We start from the raw sequence: 24,229 nt of genomic DNA on the forward strand, positions 1-24,229 counted from the left end.
CAGGACGTCCTGCCTTTCTGCAGCTATGATACCATTCCTGATTAGCAATGCCACTCCCCCACCTCTTTTACTTCCCTTCCTGTCCCTTTTGAAACATCTAAACACCAGAACATCCACCAGCCTTTCCTGCTCTTGTGATAGGTAAGTCTCCGTAGTGGCCACAACAACGTAGTTCAATGTACTGTTCCATGTTCTAAGTTCATCACCCTTGTTCCTGATGCAACTTGCATTAAACTAGACACACTTCAACCCATCCCACTGACTGCAATTTTACCCAATCAACTGCATCTCCTTCCTCACAGTCTCTCTGCTAGTTGTATCTGCTTGAATACCATCTACCCCATCCTCTGTCCTGTCACTCTGGTTCCCAGACCCCTGCCAAACTAGGTAAACCCTTCCTAACAACACACACAAAATGCTGTTGGAACTCAGTAGGCCAGGCAGCATCTATGGAAAAAGGTATAGTCGACATTTAGGGCCAAAACCCTTCCTAACAGCTCTAGCAAACTTTCTCACAAAGAAAATAGTCTCCCTCAGGCTCAGGTGCAACCTGGTCCTTTTGTATATATTATACCTTCCCCAGAAGAGCTCCCAATGATCCAGAAATCTGAACCCACCCCTCACACCAATTCTGCAGCCACACACTTATCTGCCAAGTCATCCTATTCTTGTCCCTACTGGTGAATGGCACAGACATTAATCCAGCCATTACTACCCTTGAGATCCTGTTTTTCTGCTTTAGTCCTAGCTCCTTGTATTCTTCAGGATTAAGTCCATTTTCCAGTCACTGGTACCAATATGCTCCACACCTTGTGGCTGCTCATCTTTCTTATTTAGAATGTTGTTATCCCAATCTGCGACGTCCCTGACCCTAGCACCTGATCTTAAGCCCATTGAATGTTTCAATTGGCCTCACTCACTTTTTCAAAATTTGCACTTAGTATGCACAAGCCTACGGCTCCGCTTGATGTTATGACTGGCCCCGCTGGTTTTTTTCAAAACTCGTGCTCAAAATCCGTGCTGGCGATTAAAAGAATGCTGAATGTCATGACTGAACGAGCTCACGTTTTCAAAGCTCCAACTCAACATCCACAGACCAATATTTCTGCAGAGCGCAAAAGTGCCGAATGTCATGACTGGCCCTGTTCGCATTTTCAAAACTTGCACTCAAGCTGCACAGTCCAACAGCTCTGCTGATCACAAGAGGACTGAGTGTCATGACTGGCCGTGCTCATGTTTTCAAAACTCCAGCTCAAAATCCACAGTCCTAAGGCTCTGCCGAGAGCAAGAGCGCTGAACATCAGAACTGGTTGCGCTCACATTTTGCTCTCAAAATGCACAAACCAATGGTTCTGCTGATTACAACAGTGTTGAGTGTCGTGACTGGCTATGCTTGCGTTTCCAAAATTCGCACTCAAAATCCAAAAGCCAATGCCTCTGCTGATCGCAAGAGTGCCAAATGTCATGACCAGCCATGCTCGCATTTAAAATGTACAAGCCAATGCCTCTGCTGATCGCAAGAGCACCAAATGTCACGATTGCACCCGCTCTCTTCTTCAAAGCTCACAGTCAAAATACACAAGCCAGCGACACTGCCAATCACAAGAGCGCAGAAAGTCACGACTAGCGTCTCTCACATTTTCAAATTTCCAGCTCAAAATCCACAAGCCAACGGCTCCGCCAATTGTAAGAACGCATGTAACGACTGGTAGCTCAAGTTTTCCAAACTTGCGCTCAAAGTCCTCGAGCCAACGGCTCTGCTGATCGCAAGAGCGCAGAAAGTCACGACTAGCTGTGCTCACCTTTTCAAATCTCACACTCAAAATCCACAAGCCAATGACTGCAGAGTGCAAGTGTGCCGAACGCCAGAACTGGCTGCGCTCATGTTTTCACGGGCCACGCTTAAAATGCACAAACCTGCAGTCCTGCTGATCGCAAGAGCACTGAATGCTGTGACTGGCTGTGCTTCCATTTCCAAAATTTGCTCTCAAAATCCATAAGCCAATGGACTGCAAGAATGTCACAACTAGTTGTGCTCGCTTGTTCAAAACTGGCGCTCAAAATCAACAAGAAACGGCTCTGCCAATCGCAGATGTACTGAATGTCACAACTTGCTTTTTCAGAGGTCGCGCTCAAAATCCATAGGCCAATGGCTCTACTAATCATAAGAGTGCCGAACTTCATGAAGGACTGAGCTCACGTTTTCAAAACTTGCATTCAAAATCCACAAACTAATGACTGCCGATTTCAAGAGCCACATATTCCTCATGGCTTTGAAATTACAAGTATTAAATCATGCGCAGTTACTAAAACCACTAAACAGGAGGATCTTAACGTGTGACTCCTTGCGAAACACTCACCACATTCCCCTTGCAACGGAGCCTGCTGAAACTGGCTCAGTGTCCACCACCACAGCGAATTGCTGGTACCCTGAGATTTGATCCCCAAAATTGACGGTCTTCCCCCCCTCCATATTCCTAACTATGGATCCAACTACTGTGGGCTGGGGCAGAGGTTATCCTCCTCTAGTCAGCAGAGTGAGCCTGTAACTGGGACAGACAATGCTGATGGAGGGAACTCATATTGTTAAAAGAGAGTGAGGAAGAAATGGAAAGGGGGAGATGATGCCAAATGGTCCAGTCGGACTGTCTGCTTGGAGAAACTTTACTATAATTTGTGCACAGTTCCCTTGCACCTTTTGACTATCAGTTTTGCCACAGTGGTTATGACACACTTGGAATATTATGAACAGAAGAGATCCTGTAGATGTTGGGAATCCAGAGCAATACGCTTAGCAGTTGAGGCAGTGTCTATGGAATGGAATAACCAGTCAATGTTTTGGGCTGAGATGCTTCATCAGGACTGGATTGTGTGCAGTTCTGGTCATGATGTGGAAGCACTCGAAAAAATATGAAAGTGATTGACCAAGATATTGCCTGAACTAGAGGGCTTTAGTGACAAGTAGAGATTGAAGAAGCTTCGGTTGTTCTTACTCGAGGACAGGAGACAGAGGGTGACCATACAGAGGTTTATAAAGTTATAAGGAGCACAGATAGGGTCACCATTGTCATTATGTTCCATGTTGTATGATGTGGGTGATCATGGTCTTTCCATGACCATAATAGTTCTTGGCAAATTTTTCTACAGAAATGGCTTGTTATTGCTTTCTTCTGGGCAGTGTCTTTACCAGACAGGTGACCCCAGCCATTATCAACATTCTTCAGAGATTCACTACCTGGAGTCAGTGATCACATAACCAGGACTTGCGATGAGCACCAGCTGCTCATACGACCATCCACCACCTGCCCCCATGGCTTCATGTGACCCTGATCGGGGGGCTAAGCAGATACTACACCTTGTCCAAGGGTAACCTGCATGCTGGCGGAGGGAAGGAGCACTCTGCATCTCCTTTGGTAGAGACCTATCTCCACCACGACACACATAAATAGAGTAGGCAATTAAAATAATTTTCCCATGATAGGGAATCTCAATGCCAGTATAAAAATAGAGGGTATAAATTTAAAGTGAGAGGGTAAGTATTAGAAAGAGATCTGAAGAGCAAGTTTTTCCACACAAAGGGTGGTGGGTACCCTGAACAAGTTCACATCATGTGTTGGTAGAGGAGATGCAATCTCAGCATTTAAAATGCACTTGAACAGGTACGTGGATAGCAAAGGAATTGAGGGATTAGGCCCAATCCAGGAAAATGGGATTATTGTCAGATAAGCATGTCAATGGGCATGGATGAACGGGGTCAGAAGGACAATATGCATGTTGTACGACTCTGAGTCTATTTATGCCCTTTTGTACCTGGATAAGGGGTGATAAATCAGCCATGATCAAATGGCAGAGCAGACTTGATGGGCTGTAGAGCTTGATTCTGCTCCTATGTCTTACGATTTTGAAATCTAAATTCTCAGCAATATAGAAATGCCTATTTGCTCCCGTTGCCTCTTTGCTGCTTGTTAGATTCAATACCTGCCAAAGTCTCCTCCCTCCCCCATTGTTCTCCTGTCTGAATATCCTCTTTCATCTGATATCCCCGACTGTTTTTATTTGCTCTGGTCTTGGTGCGTTCTGCTTGACAGTAACTGGCAAGTAACAGTGCAGGTTGTTACAAGTGAAAGCCTTACAAAAATCCACTCGGGATTTGTGCGTCAAAAGAGGGAGCCCTCGCAGAAACAAGTATCGGCTTTCAGGGAAATGCAAGCTCTCCTGAGTAATGTGGAAAGGAAGTTACATTTAAATATATAAGGAATGGTGTGATGACAGTTTGGAAATTGAGGACACATTAGGTGCTGCCTTCAGCTACAACTGAGTAAGAATCTGTCTGGGAGTTTGAGATGGAAGGAGAAATCAACCAAGAGAAAGCAACAGAGAAGTAAAGAGTAGTCTAAGCCCATGGGGCTTCAGTAACATTGCTTGCGGTGCAACAACCTGAGCTTAAATTACAGTGAAATGGCAGAACGGAATGACGGTGAGACTTCAACTCAATGTGCCCCTTTGTTGCTACTTTGCTGCGGTGCACAGTTCTGGCTAGTTTTCTACAATGCAATTGATTGTTTCCATTTAGAGTCTGGCTCTATAAACCATTCATGGCCAGAGTTCAGTGTTTTGGAAATGTAAATGCTGGATTCTTTTCAACTACCTGATACCTTCAGCGCACACACTGAGCCAGGGTCTTTCTCTCCTCGATTAATAGCAGAATCTGGTTTATTATCACTACCTTGTGGTGAAATTTGTGGTTTTGTAGCAGTAGCACAATGCAACACATACAAAATACAAAAAGCTATAATAATCTATAAAAAAAAACTACAGAATGCAAAGGATGAATAGTGAGGATTATTCAAAAATCTGATGGTGGTGGGAAAGAAGCTGTGCCTAAAATGTTAGGTGTGTGTCTTTAGGTTCCTATGCTTCCTGCCTGGTGGTAGTAATAATAAGAGGGCATATCTCAAATGGTGAGGGTCTTTAATGATGGATGGCGTCTTCTTGAGGCACTAAATTTTGAAGATGTCCTCAATAGTGGGGAGGCTTCTACCTGTGATGGAGATAGCTGAGTCTACAACCCTTTGCACCCTCTTTTGATCCTGTTTACACATGGGATAATCCTCTCACTGCTCCCTTCTTCTACCTTTCTCCATTCTCACGCTGCAGTCTTCTTCCCCTCCAACTCCATTCTGTCTGTTTGCTCTCCTGTCTTTTCTCTCTCTCTCCTGAACTAGTGGTGAAAGTGGTCATGGCACAGCCAGCACAGGTCTGGCAGCAGCATGCGGCTGGGAGATGCGCCGGAGGCCCAGGCGCTACATTAACCCCGGGGTGAACCGCAAAACATCCGATCGCTTCAGGACTCAGCCCCTCACGGTGGCCGAACGGTAAGACACGGTGTGGATGGGATGTGCATGAACGCTTTCTTTCAGTTAAGAGAAAGGTTGGATGCCAGCTACAACATGGCTTTGAAATTTAGTAAAAATGCAAGTACTGGAATCCAGAAATCAAACCGGAAACACGCAGCAGGTCAGGCAGCATGTGTGAATAGAGAAACTGAGTTAACCTTTCAGGTTGAAGAATCTGATGAAGGGTTATTCACCAGAAACGTTGACTCTTTCTCTTTCCACAGGTGCTGCCTGACTTGCTGGTGTATTTCTTCCCCCAATAAATAATTGCATCAGGAGTGAGTTTTGCCCAGAAAGCACAGAAAATGGAGCCTTCAATTGTACTTGATCCCATTTCCTCCACACTCCTTAACTTAGCTCACTTGTTAAAGGCTCTCACTTCTGCTGGACTCACAGGTCATGTGGAACCCATATGAAGCTAGTTGGCAGTCTGCTCAACTGAGGCATCACAGCTATTCCCCAACCCTTGCCGTGTCTTCACCATCCTCTCTGACCTTCCCCTCTCTGAGGCAGAACGTTTTGTCCTTAGCAAGGGCCTCACTTTTGTCCCCCTCCATCCACACCTCAGTGAGTTCCGTGCCCGCCATGATGCTGAACTCTTCTTCCGTCGCCTACGCCTCCGAGCCTACTTCTTTGGCAAGGATTCCCCTCCCCTACTGATGACCCCTTCTCCCACCTTCAACACTCCTCCTCCTCCTGGACACCTGCCCGGGCCTTCTACCTGCACTCGATCTTTTCATCTCCAACTGTCGCCAAGACATCAACTGTCTCAACTTCACCACTCCTCTCTCCTGTTCCAACCTCACTCCCTCTGAACACACTACCCTCCACTCTCTCTGCACTAATCCCAACCTCACCATCAAACCCGCAGACAAAGGTGGTGCTGTAGTAGTCTGGCAGACGGACCTCTAGCTCACTGAGGCCAAATGGCAGCTCTCTGACACTTCCTCTTACTTACCCCTGGAACAGGACCCCACCAAAAAAACATCAAACCATTGTCTCCCGTACTATCACTGCCCTTATCAACTCTGGAGACCTTCCATCCTCAGCCACTAAACTCATAATTCCCACACCCCATACTGCTCGGTTTTACCTCCTTCCCAGAATCCACAAGTCTGACTGTCCCGGTAGACCCATAGTTTCTGCCTGCTCCTGCCCCACTGAACTTCTATCTGCTGACCTGGACTCTATTTTGTCATCCATAGTTCAGTCCCTCTCCACCTACATCCAGGATATATCCCATGCCTTCCACCTCTTCAATAACTTCCAGTTCCCTGGCCCCGACCGCTTCATTTTCTCTATGGATGTCCAATCCTTATACACCTCCATTCTCCATCAAGAAGGCCTCAAAGCCCTCCACTACTTTCTGTACAATAGACCTCACCAGTTCCCCACTACCACTACCCTCCTCCGGTTGGCGGAACTGGTACTTACACTTAATAACTTCTCTTTTGGCTCTTCCCACTTTCTTCAGACTAAGGGTGTAGCCATGGGAACTCGCATGGGCCCCACCTATGCCTGCCTCTTTGGCTATGTGGAACAGTCTGTGCTCCAAACCTATTCTGGTACTGCTCCCCAACTTTTCCTTCGCTACATTGAGGACTACACTGGTGCTGCTTCCTGCACCCATGCTGAGCTCGTCAATTTCATCAACTTTACTTCAAACCTCCACCCAGCCCTCAAATTCACTTGGTCTATCTCGGACACTTCTCTCCCCTTTCTCAATCTCTCGGTCTCCATCTCTGGAGACAGACTGTCCACTGACATCTTCTATAAGCCCACTGACTCTCATAACTACCTCGACTATACCTCTTCGCACCCTGCCACATGCAAAAATGCCATTCCTTATTCTTATTTCCTCCATCTCCGCCACATCTGCTCCCAGGATAAGGCTTTCTGTTCCAAGACATCTCAAATGTCCTCTTTCTTTAAGGATCATGGTTTCCCTTCTGCTGTCATCAATGATGCCCTCACCCGCATCTCTTCAATTTTCCACAATTCGGCCCTCACCCCATCCTCCCGCCACCACAACAGGGACAGAGTTCCCCCTGTCCTCACCTACCACCCCACCAGCCTCCGGATCCAGCACATTATCCCCCGCAACTTCCGCCACCTTCAACAGGACCCCACCACTAAGCACGTCTTCCCCTCTCCACCCCCTCCGCTTTCCGCAGGGATCGTTCCCTCCGCAACTCCCTTATCCACACGTCCCTCCCCACAGATCTCCCACCCGGCACTTATCCCTGTAAGCATAAGTGCTACACCTGTCCCTATACCTCCTCTCTTGCCACCATTCAGGGCCCAAACAGTCCTTCCAGGTGAGGCAACACTTCACTTGTGAGTCTGCTGGGGTCATCTATTGCTTCCGGTGCTCCCGGTGTGGCCTCCTCTACATCGGTGAAACCCGACACAGATTGGGGGACCGCTTCGTCGAGCACCTCTGCTCTGTCTGCCACAACAGACAGGATCTTCCGGTTGCCACCCATTTCAACTCTGCTTTACGTTCCCATTCGGATATGTCCATACATGGCCTCCTCTACTGCCATGAGGCAAGTAAACTCAGGTTGGAGGAGCAACACCTCGTATACCGTCTGGGTAGTCTCCAGCCCCTTGGTATGAACATTGAATTCTCCAACTTCCGGTAATTCCCTCCCCCCTCCCTTCCCCGATCCCAGTTTCACTCTGCCCCCTCCCCCAGTTGCCTACTACCTCCCTCATGGTTCCGCCTCCTTCTTCTACCCATTGTGCTTTCCCCTATTCCTCTTTCATCTTTCCTGCCTATCACCTCCCTGCCTCCCCTCCCCCACCCCTTTGTCTTTCCCCTAACTGGTTTTTCACCTGGAACCTACCAGCCTTCTCCTTCCCACCCTCCCCCACCCCACCTTCTTTATAGGGCCTCTGCCCCTTCCTTCTACAGTCCTGACAAAGAGTTCTGGCCCGAAACGTCAACTAAATGTTTCCACGGATGCTGCCCGACCTGCTGAGTTCCTCCAGCATGTTGTGAGTGTTGCTTTGACCCCAGCATCTGCAGAGTATTTTGTGTTTACAGCTATTTTAACCTAGTTTACATGTAGTGATCCAGTGTAGAACTCTAGCTAAATGTGCTCCCCAGCTGGAATCTGGTTCTAGGATCTCATTCATGCCTCAGGTAGTGTTAGTGATCCTGATACTGCACAGAGTTCTACTTTGCTATCTGCATGGCAGATGCAATTAAGTGCCTAAAGAATCATTGTATACAGGAAGACTAACTTTCCCAGCACTAGTGAGAACCCAAGGTTATTTAACAATGCAGTTGTGAATGTAAGCTTTTGTGATATTTCAGTGAACAGACACCATTGTGATTGATGGTACTGGAACAATGAGGCAACGTTTACACGGAGCTCTTTATGATCTAAGTTCATTCTCCTAGCTTGGAAACCTAGTGGACCACTCAAATACTGACCTGACTTCATTGTCCTTTTTCTAAAAAGATTGATTTTTTTTTAAAGATTCAGAAGTCCATTTGTTGTTGTGCAGTACAATGTACAGAATCTTAAAAGCAAAACAGCTATTAGGAGTGAAATGAAAGGTCTGGTTTCACAAGAGGACCAATGAAATCTGAAACTGTCCGCCCATTCCCCCCAAACTGTAAATGCTAGTAGGTAGTAATTCTCAATGCCAGTGTTTTCTCAATTAGACCATAGTGGTGTGAAAGGCGGGTAAGGTGAAGTAAAAGTCAGATATGATTTGCTTGAATGGAAAGGTAGTGTAAATCTATACCTTACTCATTGTTTTTACTCTGTTTTAATGAGCTTCCAGTATCAGTAAAGAACAGAATCTGACCTCCGGTCTCACTCGCATGCATTTTCTCCCAGTTAACTTTGAGTTGCTTAAAACCACAAGGACAAGGTGAGCCTGCTTGCCTTGTTTCATCTTCTGCCTAAATTGTTCCATGTTTGTGAGTGAAGTCTGTTGTAATAGGCATGTATGTCATACATACAGTATTAAAGGGTAAAGGGTGGGTTATATCATCAATGGAAGTCGTTCTGAGTTTCAGGATTATAAGGCAGTAGCAGTTTATAAATTATTTAAGTTTTAGAGTTCTAAAGTTTACAAGATATGTTGGGAAAGATGTGAGTTTAATTTTGTTCAACTATCTCTACAGATTGTCAGTAACTAATGTTCAGTTTCTCTCACTCCTTTAATCTTACAGAACTTATGTGTTGAATATAAGCAAGGACAACACTGAGGGTGAGTACCACTCCAACACAGCCACCATGAATCAATCCAAAAGATTATTGATGTGGAATCCTTACAATAAAGGAATCAGGGGATCGTTAGTGCACATTTCTACCACATCTTATCCTTCAGGCTGGAATTCTAAACCTACATTTGGCCTGTACTTACCACATACTTTATACTTATCTCTTATTTCTATTCCATTTTTTTATAATTTCCATTTCACCAATGTCAAATGTACTGTGAATATCAGCTTCCTACACCTATCATCCACCTACCTCCACTCTTCCCCATCCCATACCTGGCTTCATCTGCTCGACATCCTTCACCTCTCCTTGGTCTGCTAATTATCTACTGGACCCTAATTACTACTCACTCTGTTGTTAAACCGGCTATCTTCCCTCTCCACCATCCTGATGCAGGATTTGTCCTGAAGCATTGACCATTCCTTTCGCACCTCAGATGCTACGCGAACCACTGAGTTCCTCCAGCAGATTATTTGGTGTTCATCTCAACCTCTGAACCACAAGTAGAAACCACAGTCTTGAATATTTTGGGGAGGGGGCACAGCACAGCACGTTTTCATGTTTGGGGGCACTGCACAGGATCGAAATAAGCTGGGAGAAAGTTCTAAACTCAGTCAGCTCTATCATGGGCATCCTACCCTTCCCAGCACCCAGGGCATGTCCTCTTCTCATTGCTACCATCAGGAAGGAGGTACAGGAGCCTGAAGACACACACTCAATGATTCAGGAACAGTTTCTTCCCCTCTGCCATCAGATTTCTGAATGGACATGGAACACTACCTCAATACTTTTTCTAGCACTACTTATATTTTTTTTTGATGTGAAGTGACTGCTGCAATAAAATAATTATAACGACCAGGTTTTTTTTGCACTGCAAGTTCACACAGGAATCAGGAATATAAATGAAAGTGTTGTACAGCTGTTGCTTGAGGGATAAATGTCACCCTGAGTTCAGAGCCACCATGTTCTAGTAAGGGTGAGAGGCAATGATAAGATTAGAAAATATTGGATGACAAAGGTTATTAAAGGTTTGATCAGAGGGAAAAAAGGAAGTGTTTCACAGGGATAGCCAACAGGGATCGAGGGAGTCTCTTGAGGAATATTGAATATATAGGAGAGAACTACAAAAAAATAGTTAGACAATAAGGGGCTATGAAATATTCTTTACAAGTAAAATTAAAGATAGTTCCAAGATTATCTACAGTATATCAGGAGCAAGTAAGTGCTCAAGGAATGAACCAAAGGACTAAATGATGTGTGAAGCCAAAGGATGTAGGCAAGGTTTGAAAGGAATACATCTCATCTGTATTCCCCAAAAAGAAGGATGTGGAGGATAATGAGTTCAAGTAGGGGGTACATTATTAGCCCTGGTTAGTCAGTATTAAGAAGAAGGAAATGTTAAATATTGTGGGACACATACAGATCTGTGCAAAAGTCTTAGGTGTGTATACTGTATGTAGCTTAGGTGCCTAAGACTTTTGCACAGATTTGTAATAATTTAAGTATGGCACTGTACTGCTGCAAAAAAAAAACACATTTGATGACTTATGTGAAAGATGATAAACCTGATTCTGATATGGTTATCTATTGTCAACTGAGAGTGGGAAAGGGCAGGGAGAGGGGAATCAATGTTGGGAAAAGGGAATCATGGTCGGGAAAAGGGGAAGGGTGAAGAGAGGGAGTAGGAAGCGTCGGATGTTCTGTAATAATCAATAAACCAAATATTTGGAATCAAATGACCTTGCTTGCTTTCTCAGGGCTGGTTGTGTCTGCACCTGTACCAAGCCCCGCCCTGGCACTCCTTCTCTATCACCTGACCCACACCCCTCCTGCAGTGTTTCACCTCACCATTTCCAACATCTTTTGCTCCCGTCAGATTTACAAACTCACTCTCTGTTCCATATTAACAAATACAGTACTGTGCAAAATTCTTAGGCAACCTAGTTATAAGATTATGTGCCTAAGACTTTTGCACCGTACTCTAAGGGTGGATAAATCCTCAGATCGGGATGAAATTCATCCCAGAATGCTATGGGAAGCAAAGGAGGAGATAGCTGAGACACTGATGGTAATTTTTACATCTTCATTAACCACAGGAAATGTACCAAAGACTAGAGAATAGCTAATCAACACGCGCACAATGCTGGAGGATCTGTGGAGGAAAATGAACAGATGATGTTTCAGGCCGAGACCCTTCATCATCGTCCTGATGAAGAGTCTTCCCCCAAAATGTCGACTGTTCATTTTCCTCCACAGATCTGTTCAGAATTTTGCGTGTGTGTTGATCCAGGTTTCCAGCCTGTGCAGAATCTCTTGTGTCTCTGGAGAATATCTAGTGTTATTGCTTTACTTAAGAAGACAGCAGGGATAAGTCAGATACACATTCAAAGGCCAATGAATCTTATGTTAATATGAGGGAAATTATTAGAGATATTTCTAATGGTTAGAATTTGTATACATTCTGAAAGACAGGAACCATTAAGGGATAACCAGCAAGGCTTTCTGTGGGGGAAATTCTACCTCAGTAATTTGATTGAGTTTTTTGAGGAGGTGACTAAGAAGATCAATGAAGACTGGGGAGAGATTGGTTAGGTTGTGCTATTTTCCCAGGAGTGAAGGAGGCTCGGTGTGATCTGGTAGGTACAGTATACTTGAAATTTTGAGTATTATGGGCAGGATAGATTGAAACATTTTCTCTTGACAGTGGTATCAAAAAGAGGGCATAGATTTTCGGTGAGTGGAAGGAAGTTTAAAAGGAATTTGAAGGGGAAGTATGTTGCATAGGGAGTGGTTCATATCTGGAGCTTGCTCCCATGGGAGCTAGTGGAATCAGCTACAACCACTATGTTCCAGAAACATATAGTCGGGTACTTGAATCAGCAAGGTATAGATGGATATGGACATACTGTAATGTAGGCAAACGGGACTGGTGTAGGTCAAGGGTTCCCAACTTGGGGAACACAGACACCTCAGTTAATAGGAAGGCTGCATGGCATAAAAAAGATCGAGAACCCCTGGTGTAAATGGTCGTAAAGGTTGACATGGATGCAATGGGCTGAAGGGACTATTGTGCTATTCCACACTTTGAAAGCCCTCATCTCTTTTTTTCCAAATAATACCTTGTGCCCAGATATCCCAAATAGCCATCACAACATTCAGACTTGGGTAGGAGGTTACAGCTGAACCACAGCCTGACACTCAGAATCCAAGGCTTCATGGTGTGAGTCATGTAGTTTACAGGGTGCTACAAGGAAACAGGTCGCTGGTGTCTGTAAAATGAGATGGATGGAGCTGGTGGGGATTAAGATATCTGTTCTGCTGCTGTGCTCTTGAGTTGATCTCCGTTGTGATGAGGTTGGGATATTCCTTTGTGTGTTAAGGATTAGCCATCAAGAAATTCAACTGCTTAAACTTCCCTTTTTCAGTGTTATGGGACTGTTACCTGGAGTGAAACACAATAATGACCATTTTCTTTTATTTCACACTTCTCACAAATATTTGCCCAGGCACTTCTTGGAGTAACAAGTAAATGCAACATGGAGTAATGGGCATTTGGTGATGATGACTTCCTGGAGTGTGTTGTGCTTGTGTGACGTCCATTATAAATTAAATGATGTGATTAGTAGTGTAATGTCATTTTCCAGTGTTGCCAGGTGAAGTTCAGAGACGATTTCCCTTAAGCTCATTTGTCATTGGTCACTTGGAAGCCAACCAGTTTCTTCCACAATGTCACCTGTTCTGGAGCTGGGTGGGCTTAAAGGGTCACTCACACTCTCATACTCTGCTGCACCACCATCTGGACCTACCTGCTCAACCTGGAAACACTCCTCATCACCACTGATGCCAAAATTCACCTCCACAATCATTTCAAAACTCCTTGCAATGAAAGGTTGCATGGAGATTGTGTTTGTTTTGCTGGAAGACTTAGGACTGGCACATACCGACCAGAGGGGCCGTGGCAGAGGGTGTAAATTCTAGGTGAGGAGAACATAAAGCCCCAGGTCTCCTCCTTTAACCTGTCTAAGGAGTAAGGTCTTTGCAAAACAGTCATCACACAGTAAATGAAAAACAAAAAAAAAACTACTGGAAATCAAATAATTTTGTTTTATAAAATGCAGGTATTACTCAGTTGCTAAGGTGGTTCAGTGGAGAGAGAAATGGTTAGCGTTTCAGTTTGAAAACCCTTCATCTGACATTAGTCCGGATGAGGGGTTTTTGACTTGAAACACTAACTCTTGTTTCTCTCTCTACTGATAAGAGTTGAGAGTTTCCAGCTTTTTCTATGTTTAAGTTCTCAAAGAGATAGAGTCATGGAGATACCCAACGGGAAAATGGTCTTCAAGCCATCAGGTCAAACATCCATTTACACTAATAAAAAGCTAACAAAACTCAGTAGCACAGCAACATCTATGAAGGGAAATGCACAGTTCATTATTCGGGCAAAGGCTCTTCATCAAGAACTGAATTACACTAATCCTGTTTCATTGTCTCCACATTCCCATCACTTCCCCCCCCACCCCACCCTAAGTCCACCACTCACCCACACACTTGGAATGATCTGTGATCTCCTATGGCTTCAATTGTGGGCTTACACCAATATCAAAGTTACAGGGCCAGTTACCGCCATGGCCACCCAGCTGCTTAGATGCTGTATTGAGCACTGGTGATTTCAGCAGTAGTGCAGTGAGCAGGAAACTGACATGGTTGGCCTGAGGCATCTTTCGATAGCCGTGACCGACCAGTGCAGCATCTTGCAGTCGTCTGCTCTCTGTTGCTGAGGTCACTCATGCTGAACGATCAAGGAGAATTGGCCCGGTAAGATGGCAGCGCCCCTGGACGCAGCAGCTTCTTTGGGGCCAACGACAGTTGTTATTGTGTTTTTTTGAAAGTTTTTTTTATATAATCACAAGACTCTGGAGATTAAGAACTTAAAATACTGTGGGTCTACCCCATTAGCATGTTGCTTGTTGTTGAAGAAACTGAAAAAACTGGACTTTGTTTGGATCGTGCTACTGCATGTGTCAGAGTCATTGGAGGAGATTGTGTGTGAAGAAAGGTGTTCAATGTAACAGCGAGTGATCATCTTAGTCACTTTTTCTTGTGATCACAAGGCCTCGTTAGACATCGTTACTGTGGAAAGCTGCAAATCCAATTCACTGATTTATTGGTAGATGGTGGGAGAGCTGTGTGGCCTCAGTTGTAGCGAGGACAGTGTTTACAGTCATCCAAGAGAGAGCCATTAGAGTTGGTGTGTTACAAGTGTGGTGTGGTGTCCAAGCTGGTCAATGCTGCCCCCACTGTCCGCTCAGCAGAAGACAAGCCGTATTGTGTTCGATTGCAGATTGCTGCAATATTCAAGCCATAATTTATAAGTGTATAAAGTTAGCTGATGTGATACCAAGCTGAGGAAACTTCATTTGCTTCCAAAATGAACATTTTAATTCCCGTTCCAATAGATGAAGTTGATGTTTAAAGTTAATGATGCATTGACTGCTATTGGTGCGCAGATGTGTAACCTGCTCAAAAGGGACAGAGAACTATCCATAAATGCAAGATCTTTTCTCCAAAGCAACAGGAATAAAGAAGCTAGTGCAACAAGACATAACCTACAAATCACAGCAATTCTCAAAAGTTCTGAAGTGGTGTCCAGAAATATCTTCTGCTCTTCCAGTACAATCATTTTCAAGTGGATCTTGATAAAGTACCGCACACTTGCCGTTTGACAGAAGTTGGTGCCTATGAGGGTGAAAGCCGGAAACTTAATAGATAACCAAAGTTACTTAGCAAATAAAACAAAGAGTAGAGATGAAGACTTGCCAAGAGATAAACTGTACTATTCAATCAGGATCAGCGATGGAGCCACAGCTATTCAGAATTTAGATAATATTTTACATCAGTATACAATGGATTCTGTCTAATTGGAACACATTGGGACCATACATTTTGGCTCAATTAAGAGGTTGCCCCCAATCACCTGAAGTTTTATGGAACTAATTAAAAAGTATAAAAATACAAACTGAGTAACAAATTATTTAAATAAAATACAGAACAAATTAGAACACTACCAATATTACTACAGTACTATAAAACTGTGTATTAATTCCTAATAGTTATCAACAGAGGAATTCATCCAGTGAACAAAACCCAAAATCCAAAAATCCAATGAACAAAATCAGATCAGACACCTGGTACAGATAATGGACTGCCTTCGTATAATGCTTTTGGCAATTGCATCCTCCAGGTCTTCATTTTCATTGTAATGTTCAAGATGGTTATCAATACCATCAAATTCTCTGTAGATCTTAACTTGTTGAAATAGTGAAATGGTTTCATTTTCACTCCTGGCCTGAATGCTTGAAACCACAGTGAGCAAAACAGTTCGGAATTGTCTTTCTTACTTCTTGCCAAGCATCAGTGACAAAAATCAATGCTTTTGAGCACAAACACACACAACTGACGATACTTAAAAACTATTCGCTTGAAGCATGGTGTAGTGTCTACTGGTCACAATGGTGGGTGTAACTGATGCTAGTTTGAACCTTTTTGGGAACAGTGTCCTGCCCCAATTGACCAGCATAGTGTCCCAAATAAACAGAGGGAATCCTGGTAATTTTCTCGATTAGTTTTTGTTCTTTAAGATTTGTCCCAAATAAGTGGCTACCCTGATTAACTGATGGCCCAATTCACCAGAATATACTGCATTTGGAATTTTAAAAATTGGAGCTGTAACACTGATCGTGAAATTACTGATTGTTTATGAAAATTTGTCTGATTCTCTAATGCCCATTACTTGGCTTGGCCCACGTGTGAGCCCAGCCAATGTAATTGACCTGAATCTTAACTCCACACTGAAATAGCCCAACTGAACACTGAGTCAGAGCAGTCAGGGTTGGACAGCAAATATTGACATTGAACAAATTAATGCCAATACCACATGTCACTTTGTTCATTCTCTTCCCATGTTCCCACAGGAGAGAATCACCTCACACTGCCATCACATTAATTTCCTCTAACTGCCACCTCCATATTTCCTTAATTTTTGTGTTATCGTACTATTCTTCTCAGAGTAAGTTCAAAGTCCAGTCTGACGACATCTGCAAATTTGAAAACTGCACGCTTTGTTCCCAAGATTTTTATTTGTTCATGTGAAGTAGGTGTCCCTGGCAGACTGAATCATGGAGGGACTACTGAGTGGAGTGGAGATAGTGCTGGGGAGAGGACGGTACAGAGCAGGAGTTCCCAACCTGGGGATTGGCATTGGCTTGAAAGGGTTGGGAACCTCTGATATAGAGGTTCAACAACCTTTTGTCAGAATAAAGTAAATGTCACCTATTCAGATTAGCAATTAGATGTCCTCAGTTAGTCTACACAGACAGGGTTGATTCATTTACATATTAAACTGCCACGTCCCAAAGGACACAGTGTATTTTAAGTATTGATGCAAGAAGATTTTTCCATGGTGCAGTAAGCATGTTCAAGTAGCCTTCATTGGCCAGTTACCAAAATTCCGTATAAAAAGGTATAAAATGTTGCCTTTTATAATTAGAAAGGACAGGCATGTGGCACTTCACTGTTCAAAAAACAACTCTGTGGTTTGGCCTCATTACACTCTGGAATTATTCCTTTAGCATATGTGTGAGTGCAAGGTAGAGAGGACGTGCAGTCAGCAGCTCTGCAAAATCACCTACCTGTGGATTTGGCTGTTCATATACATTCACTGCATAATGTTAACAATATGTGTCTGTCCTCTCCAGAAGCTGACCTAATTAATTTCCTGCAATCATCCTTGTAATAATGGAAGATCCCGTGCTGCATAGTGTGAACTTATTTTGTGTAAGAGGAAAGTATTTTTGCTGTGGCTGTAGCTTCAGACCTCATGGAGACCCAGCCCACTGTGGAGACGTGAATGATAAATTGAAGTTCATGGTGTATCAGTAAAAAGACCAGGTACCAGAGGGGAGGATTTTCTACAGCATAGAATCAGAATCAGGTTTAATATCACTGGCTTATGTCATGAAATTTGTTATTTTGTGGCAGCAGTACTGCGCAAGACATAATAAAAACTATAAATTACAATAAGTATATATAAAAAATTAAATAATAAACAGAAGAGATTCTGCAAATGCTGGAAATCCAGAGGAGTATGCATAAAATGCTGAAGGAATGCCACGGGTCAGGCAGCATTAATGTTAAAGAATAAACAGTTGATGTATATTCACTTCCATAGATGCTGCCTGACTTGCTGAGTTAAATTAGATAAGTAGTGCAAAAAAAGAGGAAAATACTAAGGTAGTGTTCACAGTTTCACTGTCCATTCATAAATCTGATGGTAGAGGGGAAGATGCTGTTCTTGAAGCATTAAGTGTGTGTCTTCAGGCTCCTGTACCTCCCCCCTGATGGTCATCATCATCATCATCAGGTGCCATGCCCAGTTTGAGCTTTGACTGCCATGCCACACACACTCCTGTTTCGGGTCAAGGGGATCAATTCATTGGTATTCATTTCCAGTTCTCTGGCTGCTGTCTCCATCATCATTTGTCTTTGTCTTTGTCTTCCTCTTGCTTTCTTCCCTTCAATCTTTCCCATAATTACCGTGTATTCTAACTCCTCTTTCCTAATCACATGTCCAATAAAGTTACGTTTCCTTTTCATGATCTCATACATTATTTCTCTTTTTGTGTTTGCCCTATTCATGACATCCTCGTCAGATATTCGTTTCGTCCATGATATTCTTTGCATCCTCCTCAAAAACCACATCTCTGCTGCTACAATTTGTTTCCTCATGTTACTAGATATTGTCCAACATTCTGAGCCATATAACAACTGGATAAACGTAACATTTCAGTACTCTGAGGCGGATTGTCATGTTTAGTATTGGTCAGTATACTCTTCATTCTCGTAAAGGTGTCTTTTGCCATCCCTATTCTTCTTTTGATGTCCATGTCTCACCTGCCATCTGATGTCACTCAGCTTCCTAAGTAGCAAAAGTTCTGTACTTGTTTTATGTCTTCCCCGTTTATTCCCAGATAGATACCCTGATGGTAGCAGTGAGAAAAGGACACGTCCTGAGCAAACAAGAGTCCTCAATGATGGATGCCGACTTTTTGAAGCATTGGCTTTTGAAGGTTCCCTGGATGTTGGGGAGGCTAGTGCTCATGATGATAGTGTCCCAATTGGCTCCTGCTTGTGAGATAATCTGGTGCAAAAACAGAAGCAGGGCCCATTAATGTCAACTGTTCAAGAGAGTGATTTCCAGTGGCCACTTGCAAAGGTGTACTGGTATTTCATTACTGAATAGCTAGAGGTAGAATCAGGAGCAAGTCTATTTAGTCTTTCAAGTCTGCTCAATGACCATGGTGTGTCTAAACTCAGGGTGGCACAGTGACACAGTTTGTGCATTTACTGTCTCACAGCTCCAGCAGCCTAGGTTCTGATCTCCAGTAATGTCAGTGTGGAGCGTGTACCTTCTCCTTGTGTGGCCCTCCTCCACGTGCTCCAGCTTCTTGCCACATCCCAACAACGCACATGGTGGAATGTGATTTGCCCACTGTCAATTGCCTCTCGAGGTATATGGTAGGAATATCTGTGTGGGGTTGTGGGGCTGTGGGAGAGCACAGGCTGCAAGTAGATATTCAAGTGTGGAAATGGAACGCTCTGAGAGTAAAGTAAGTAAAGGCATCCGTTAGTCTTGCGAGACCATGGATCTGCTTCTGGAAAGTCTTCACTCTCCAGGGCGCAGGCCTGAGCAAGGTTGTATGGAGAACCAGCAGTTGCCCATGCTGCAAGTCTCCCCTCTCCACGACAGCAATGTTGTCCAAGGGAAGGGCATTAGGACCCATACAGCTTGGCACCAGTGTCGTCGCAGAGCAATGTGTGACTAAGTGCCTTGCTCAAGGACACAACACATTCCCTCGGCTGGGGCTCGAACTCACGACCTTCAGGACGCTAGTCCAGTGCCTTAACCACTTGGAATACGAGAAGCAGCGGTTCTTATTAAAATAGTTACCAAATTTAAATCTGGGTTCAGTGGATATTTTAATCCCTAAATTTAAGAGATAGAAACATACAAAAACTTAGAAAACTTACAGCACAATATAGGCCCTTCGGCCATCAAAGCTGTGCCAAACATGTCCTTACCTTAGAACTACCTAGGCTTTACCTATAGCCCTCCATTTTTCTAAGCTCCATGTAGCCATCCAGGAGTCTCTTAGAAGACCCTATCATTTCCGCCTCCATCACCACCGCCGGCAGCCCATTCCACACAATCACCACTCTCTGTGTGGGGGAAAAAAAAACTTACCCTGACATCTCCTCTGTACCTGCTTCCAAGCACCTTAAAACTGTGCCCTCTTGTGGCAACCATTCCAGCCCTGGGAAAAAGCCTCTAACTATCCAGATGATCAATGCTTCACATTATCTTGTACACCTCAATCAGGTCACCTCTCATCCTCTGTCACTCCAAGGAGAAAAGACCGAGTTCACTCAGCCTATTCTCATAAGGCATGCTCCCCAATCCAGGCAACATCCTTGTAAATCTCCTCTGCACCCCTTCTATGGTTTCCACATCTTTCCTATAGTGAGGTGACCAGAACTGAGCACTGTACTCCAAGTGGGGTTTGACCGGGGTCCTATATAGCTGCAACATTACCTCTCGGCTCTTAAACTCAATCCCACGATTGATGAAGGCCAATGCACCGTATGCCTTCTTAACCACAAAGCCAACCTGCGCAGCAGCTTTGAGTGTCCTATGGACTCAGACCCCAAGAACCCTCTGATCCTCCACACTGCCAAGAGTCTTACCATTAATACCATATTCTGCCATCATATTTGACCTATCAAAATGAGCCACCTCACACTTATCTGGGTTGAGCTCCATCTACCACTTCTCAGCCCAGTTTTGCACCCTATCAATGTCCCATTGTAACCTCTGACAGCCCTCCACACTGTCCACAACGCCCCCAACCTTTGTGTCATCAGCAAATTTACTAACCCATCCCTCTACTTCCTCATCCAGGTTATTTATAAAAATCACAAAGAGTAGGGGTCCCAGAACAGATCCCTGAGGCACACCTCTGGTCACTGGCCTCCATGCAGAGTATGACCCATCTACAACCACTCTTTGCCTTCTGTGGGCAAGCCAGTTCTAGATCCACAAAGCAATGTCCCCTTGGATCCCATGACTCCTTACTTTCTCAGTAAGCCTTGTATGGGGTACCTTATCAAATCCCTTGCTAAAATCCATGCACACTATGTCTACGGCTCTACCTTCGTCAATGTGCTTAGTCACATCCTCAAAAAATTCAATCAGGTTCGTAAGGCACGACCTACCTTTGACAAAGCCATGCTGACTATTCCTAATCATATTATGCCTCTCCAAATGTCCATAAATCCTGTCTCTCAGGATCTTCTCCATCAACTTACCAACCACTGAAGTAAGACTCACTAGTCTATAATTTCCTGGGCTATCCCTACTCCCTTTCCTGAATTAAGGGAATAACATCCGCAACCCTCCAATCCTCTGGAACCTCTCCCGCTTCCATTGATGATGCAAAGATCATTGCCAGCGGCTCAGCAATCTCCTCCCTCGCTTCCAACAATATCCTGGGGTACATCCCGTCCAGTCCTGGTGACTTATCCAACTTGACGCTTTCCAAAAGCTCCAGCACATCTTCTTTATTAATATCAACACTCTCAAGCTTTTCAGTCCACTGTAAGTCATCTCTACAATCGCCAAGATCCTTTTCTGTAGTGAATACTGAAGCAAAGTATTCATTAAGTACCTCCGCTATTTCTTCCGGTTGCATACAAACTTTTCCACTGTCTCACTTGATTGGTCCTATTCTCTCACGTCTTATCCTCTTGCTCTTCACATACCTGTAGAATGCCTTGGGGTTTTCCTTAATCCTGTCTGCCAAGGCCTTCTCATGGCCCCTTCTGGCTCTCCTGATTTCATTCTTAAGCTTTTTCCTGCTAGCCTTATAATCTTCTAGATTCCTATCATTACCTAGTTGTTTTGAACCTTTCATAAGCTCTTTTCTTTATGACTAGATTTACAACAGACTTTGTACACAACGGATCTTGTACCCTACCATCCTTTCCATGTCTCACTGGAACGTACCTGCTCAGAACCCCACGCAAATATCCCCTGAACATTTGCCACATTTCTTCCGTACGTTACCCTGAGAACATCTGTTTCCAATTTGTGCTTCCAAGTTCCTGCCTGATAACCTCATATTTCCCCTTACTCCAATTAAACGCTTTCCTAACTTGTCTGTTCCTATCCCTCTCCAATTCTATGCTAAAGGAGATAGAATTGTGATCACTATCTCCAAAATGCTCTCCCACTCAGAGATCTGACATCTGACCAGGTTCATTTCCCAATACCAGATCAAATACAGCCTCTCCTCTTGTAGACTTATCTACATATTGTGTCAAGAAACCTTCCTGAACACACCTAACAAACTCTACCCCATCTGAACCCCTCACTCTCTGGGAGATGCCAATCAATATTTGGGAAATTAAAGTCTCCCACCAAAACAACCCTGTTATTATTACACCTTTCCAGAATCTGTCTCCCTGTCTGCTCCTTGATGTCCCTGTTACTATTGGGTGGTCTATAAAAAAACACCCAGTAGAGTTATTGACCCTTTCCTATTCCTAACTTCCACCCACAGAGACTCTGTAGACAACCCCTCCATGACTTCCTCCTTTTCTGCAGCTGTGACACTATCTCTGATCAACAGTGCCACACCCCCACCTCTTTTGCCTCCCTCCCTGTCCTTTCTGAAATATCTGAATCCTGGCACTTGAAGTAGCCATTCCTGCCCCTGCACCATCCAAGTCTCGGTAATGGCCACAATATCATAGCTCCAAGTGTTGATCCACACTCTAAGCTCATCTGCTTTAATCATGATACTCCTCGCATTAAAATAGACACATCTCAAACCATCGGACTGAGCACGTCCCTTCTCTATCACCTGCCTATCCTCCCTTTCGCACTGTCTCCAAACTTTCTCTATTTGTGAGCCAACCTCCCTTTCCTCCGTCACTTCAGTTTGGTTCCCAACCCTCAGCAATTCTTGTTTAAACTCTCCCCAATAGCCTTAGCAAACCTTCCCACCAGGATATTGGTCCCCCTCGGATTCAACTGCAACCTGTCCTTTTTGTACAGGTCACACCTGCCCCAGAAGAGGTCCCAATGATCCAGAAATCTGAATCCCTGCCCCCTGCTCCAATCCCTCAGCCACACATTTATCCTCCACCTCATTCTATTCCTATACCTTCTGTCATATGGCACAGGCAGTAATCCCAAGATTACTACCTTTGAGGTCCTGCTTCTCAACTTCTTCCCTAACTCCCTGTCGTCTTTTTTCAGGACCTCTTCCCTTTTCCTTCCTATGTCGTTGGTACCAAAACGTACCACGACCTCTGGCTGTTCACCTTCCCACTTCAAGATATAGTGGACGGGATCAGAAACACCCCAGACCCTAGCACCTGGGAGGCAAACTCCCATCCATGTTTCTTTCCTGTGTCCACGGAATTGCCTGTCTGACCCCTAACTATAGAGTCCCCTATCACTGCTGCCATCCTCTTCCTTTCCCTACCCTTCTGAGCCACAGGGCCAGACTCTGTGCCAGAGGTATGGCCACTGTTGCTTCCCCCAGGTAGGCCATCCCCCCCCCCCCAACAGTACTCAAACAGGAGTACTTATTGTTAAGGGGGACAGCCACAGGGGTGCTCTCTAGTATCTGACTCCTGCCCTTCCCTCTCCTGACTGTTACCCACTTATCTGTCTCCCGAGGCCCCGGTGTAACTACCTGCCTATAGCTCCTCTCTATCACCTCCTCACTTTCCCGGACCAGACGAAGGTCACTGAACTGCATCTCCAGTTCCTTAACATGGTCCCTAAGGAGCTGCTGCTCGATGCACCTGGCACAGATGTGGCCATCCGGGAGGCTGGGAGTCTCTCGGACATCCCACATCTGACACCTGGTACAGAACACTGGCCTCAGACATACTTCCTATTCCTATTCCTCACAAGTAACTTACTTCGCCTCGACCTGTTATCGCCAAAGCCCTGTTGAGCCAAAGCCCTCCTACTCTGCCTCCCACTGTTGCTTCCCCCAGGTAGGCCAGGTGTGACAAAGACAAGTTTATAAATTCATAGGATAGAAAAGTCTCTACAGCCCACAAGTCAGCACTCACAGTCATGTACCCGTTCACAGTCAGTTATCCAGGACATGCCCCCTTCGTCTTACTACCAGCAGGAAGAAAATACAGCAGCCTGAAGATACACACTCAATGTTTTAGGAACAGCTTCTTTCCCACCACCATCAGATTTCTGGATGGTGCATAAACCTATGAACACTACCTTAATATCACTCTTTTACACTATTTATTTTTTTAAATTTCTTATTGTAACTTGTAGTTTTTTATGTCTTGCACTTTACTGCTGCCACAAAGCAATAAATATCATGAAATATGTCTGTGATGAGGAACCTGATTCTGATTCCGACACAAATCCAACAGGAAACCTATTTTGTTCTCCTCACTGTTACAAAGTTACTATGGCCAATTAACTTACCAACC

The 24,229-nt window shown here is 44.4% G+C and overlaps 1 protein-coding gene across 1 annotated transcript in view; it reads left to right on the plus strand.

The window, feature by feature from the left end:
* Positions 1 to 24,229, plus strand: part of LOC140191884 (supervillin-like) — a 263,570-nt gene that overhangs the window by 119,891 nt on the left and 119,450 nt on the right. Inside the window, 2 exon segments of the mRNA XM_072249701.1 lie at positions 5,226 to 5,375; positions 9,589 to 9,626. Of these exon segments, the coding sequence (XP_072105802.1) occupies positions 5,226 to 5,375; positions 9,589 to 9,626 (188 nt within the window).

The sequence above is a fragment of the Mobula birostris genome, chromosome X (assembly GCF_030028105.1).
Source record: "Mobula birostris isolate sMobBir1 chromosome X, sMobBir1.hap1, whole genome shotgun sequence".
Lineage (NCBI taxonomy): Eukaryota > Metazoa > Chordata > Chondrichthyes > Myliobatiformes > Myliobatidae > Mobula > Mobula birostris.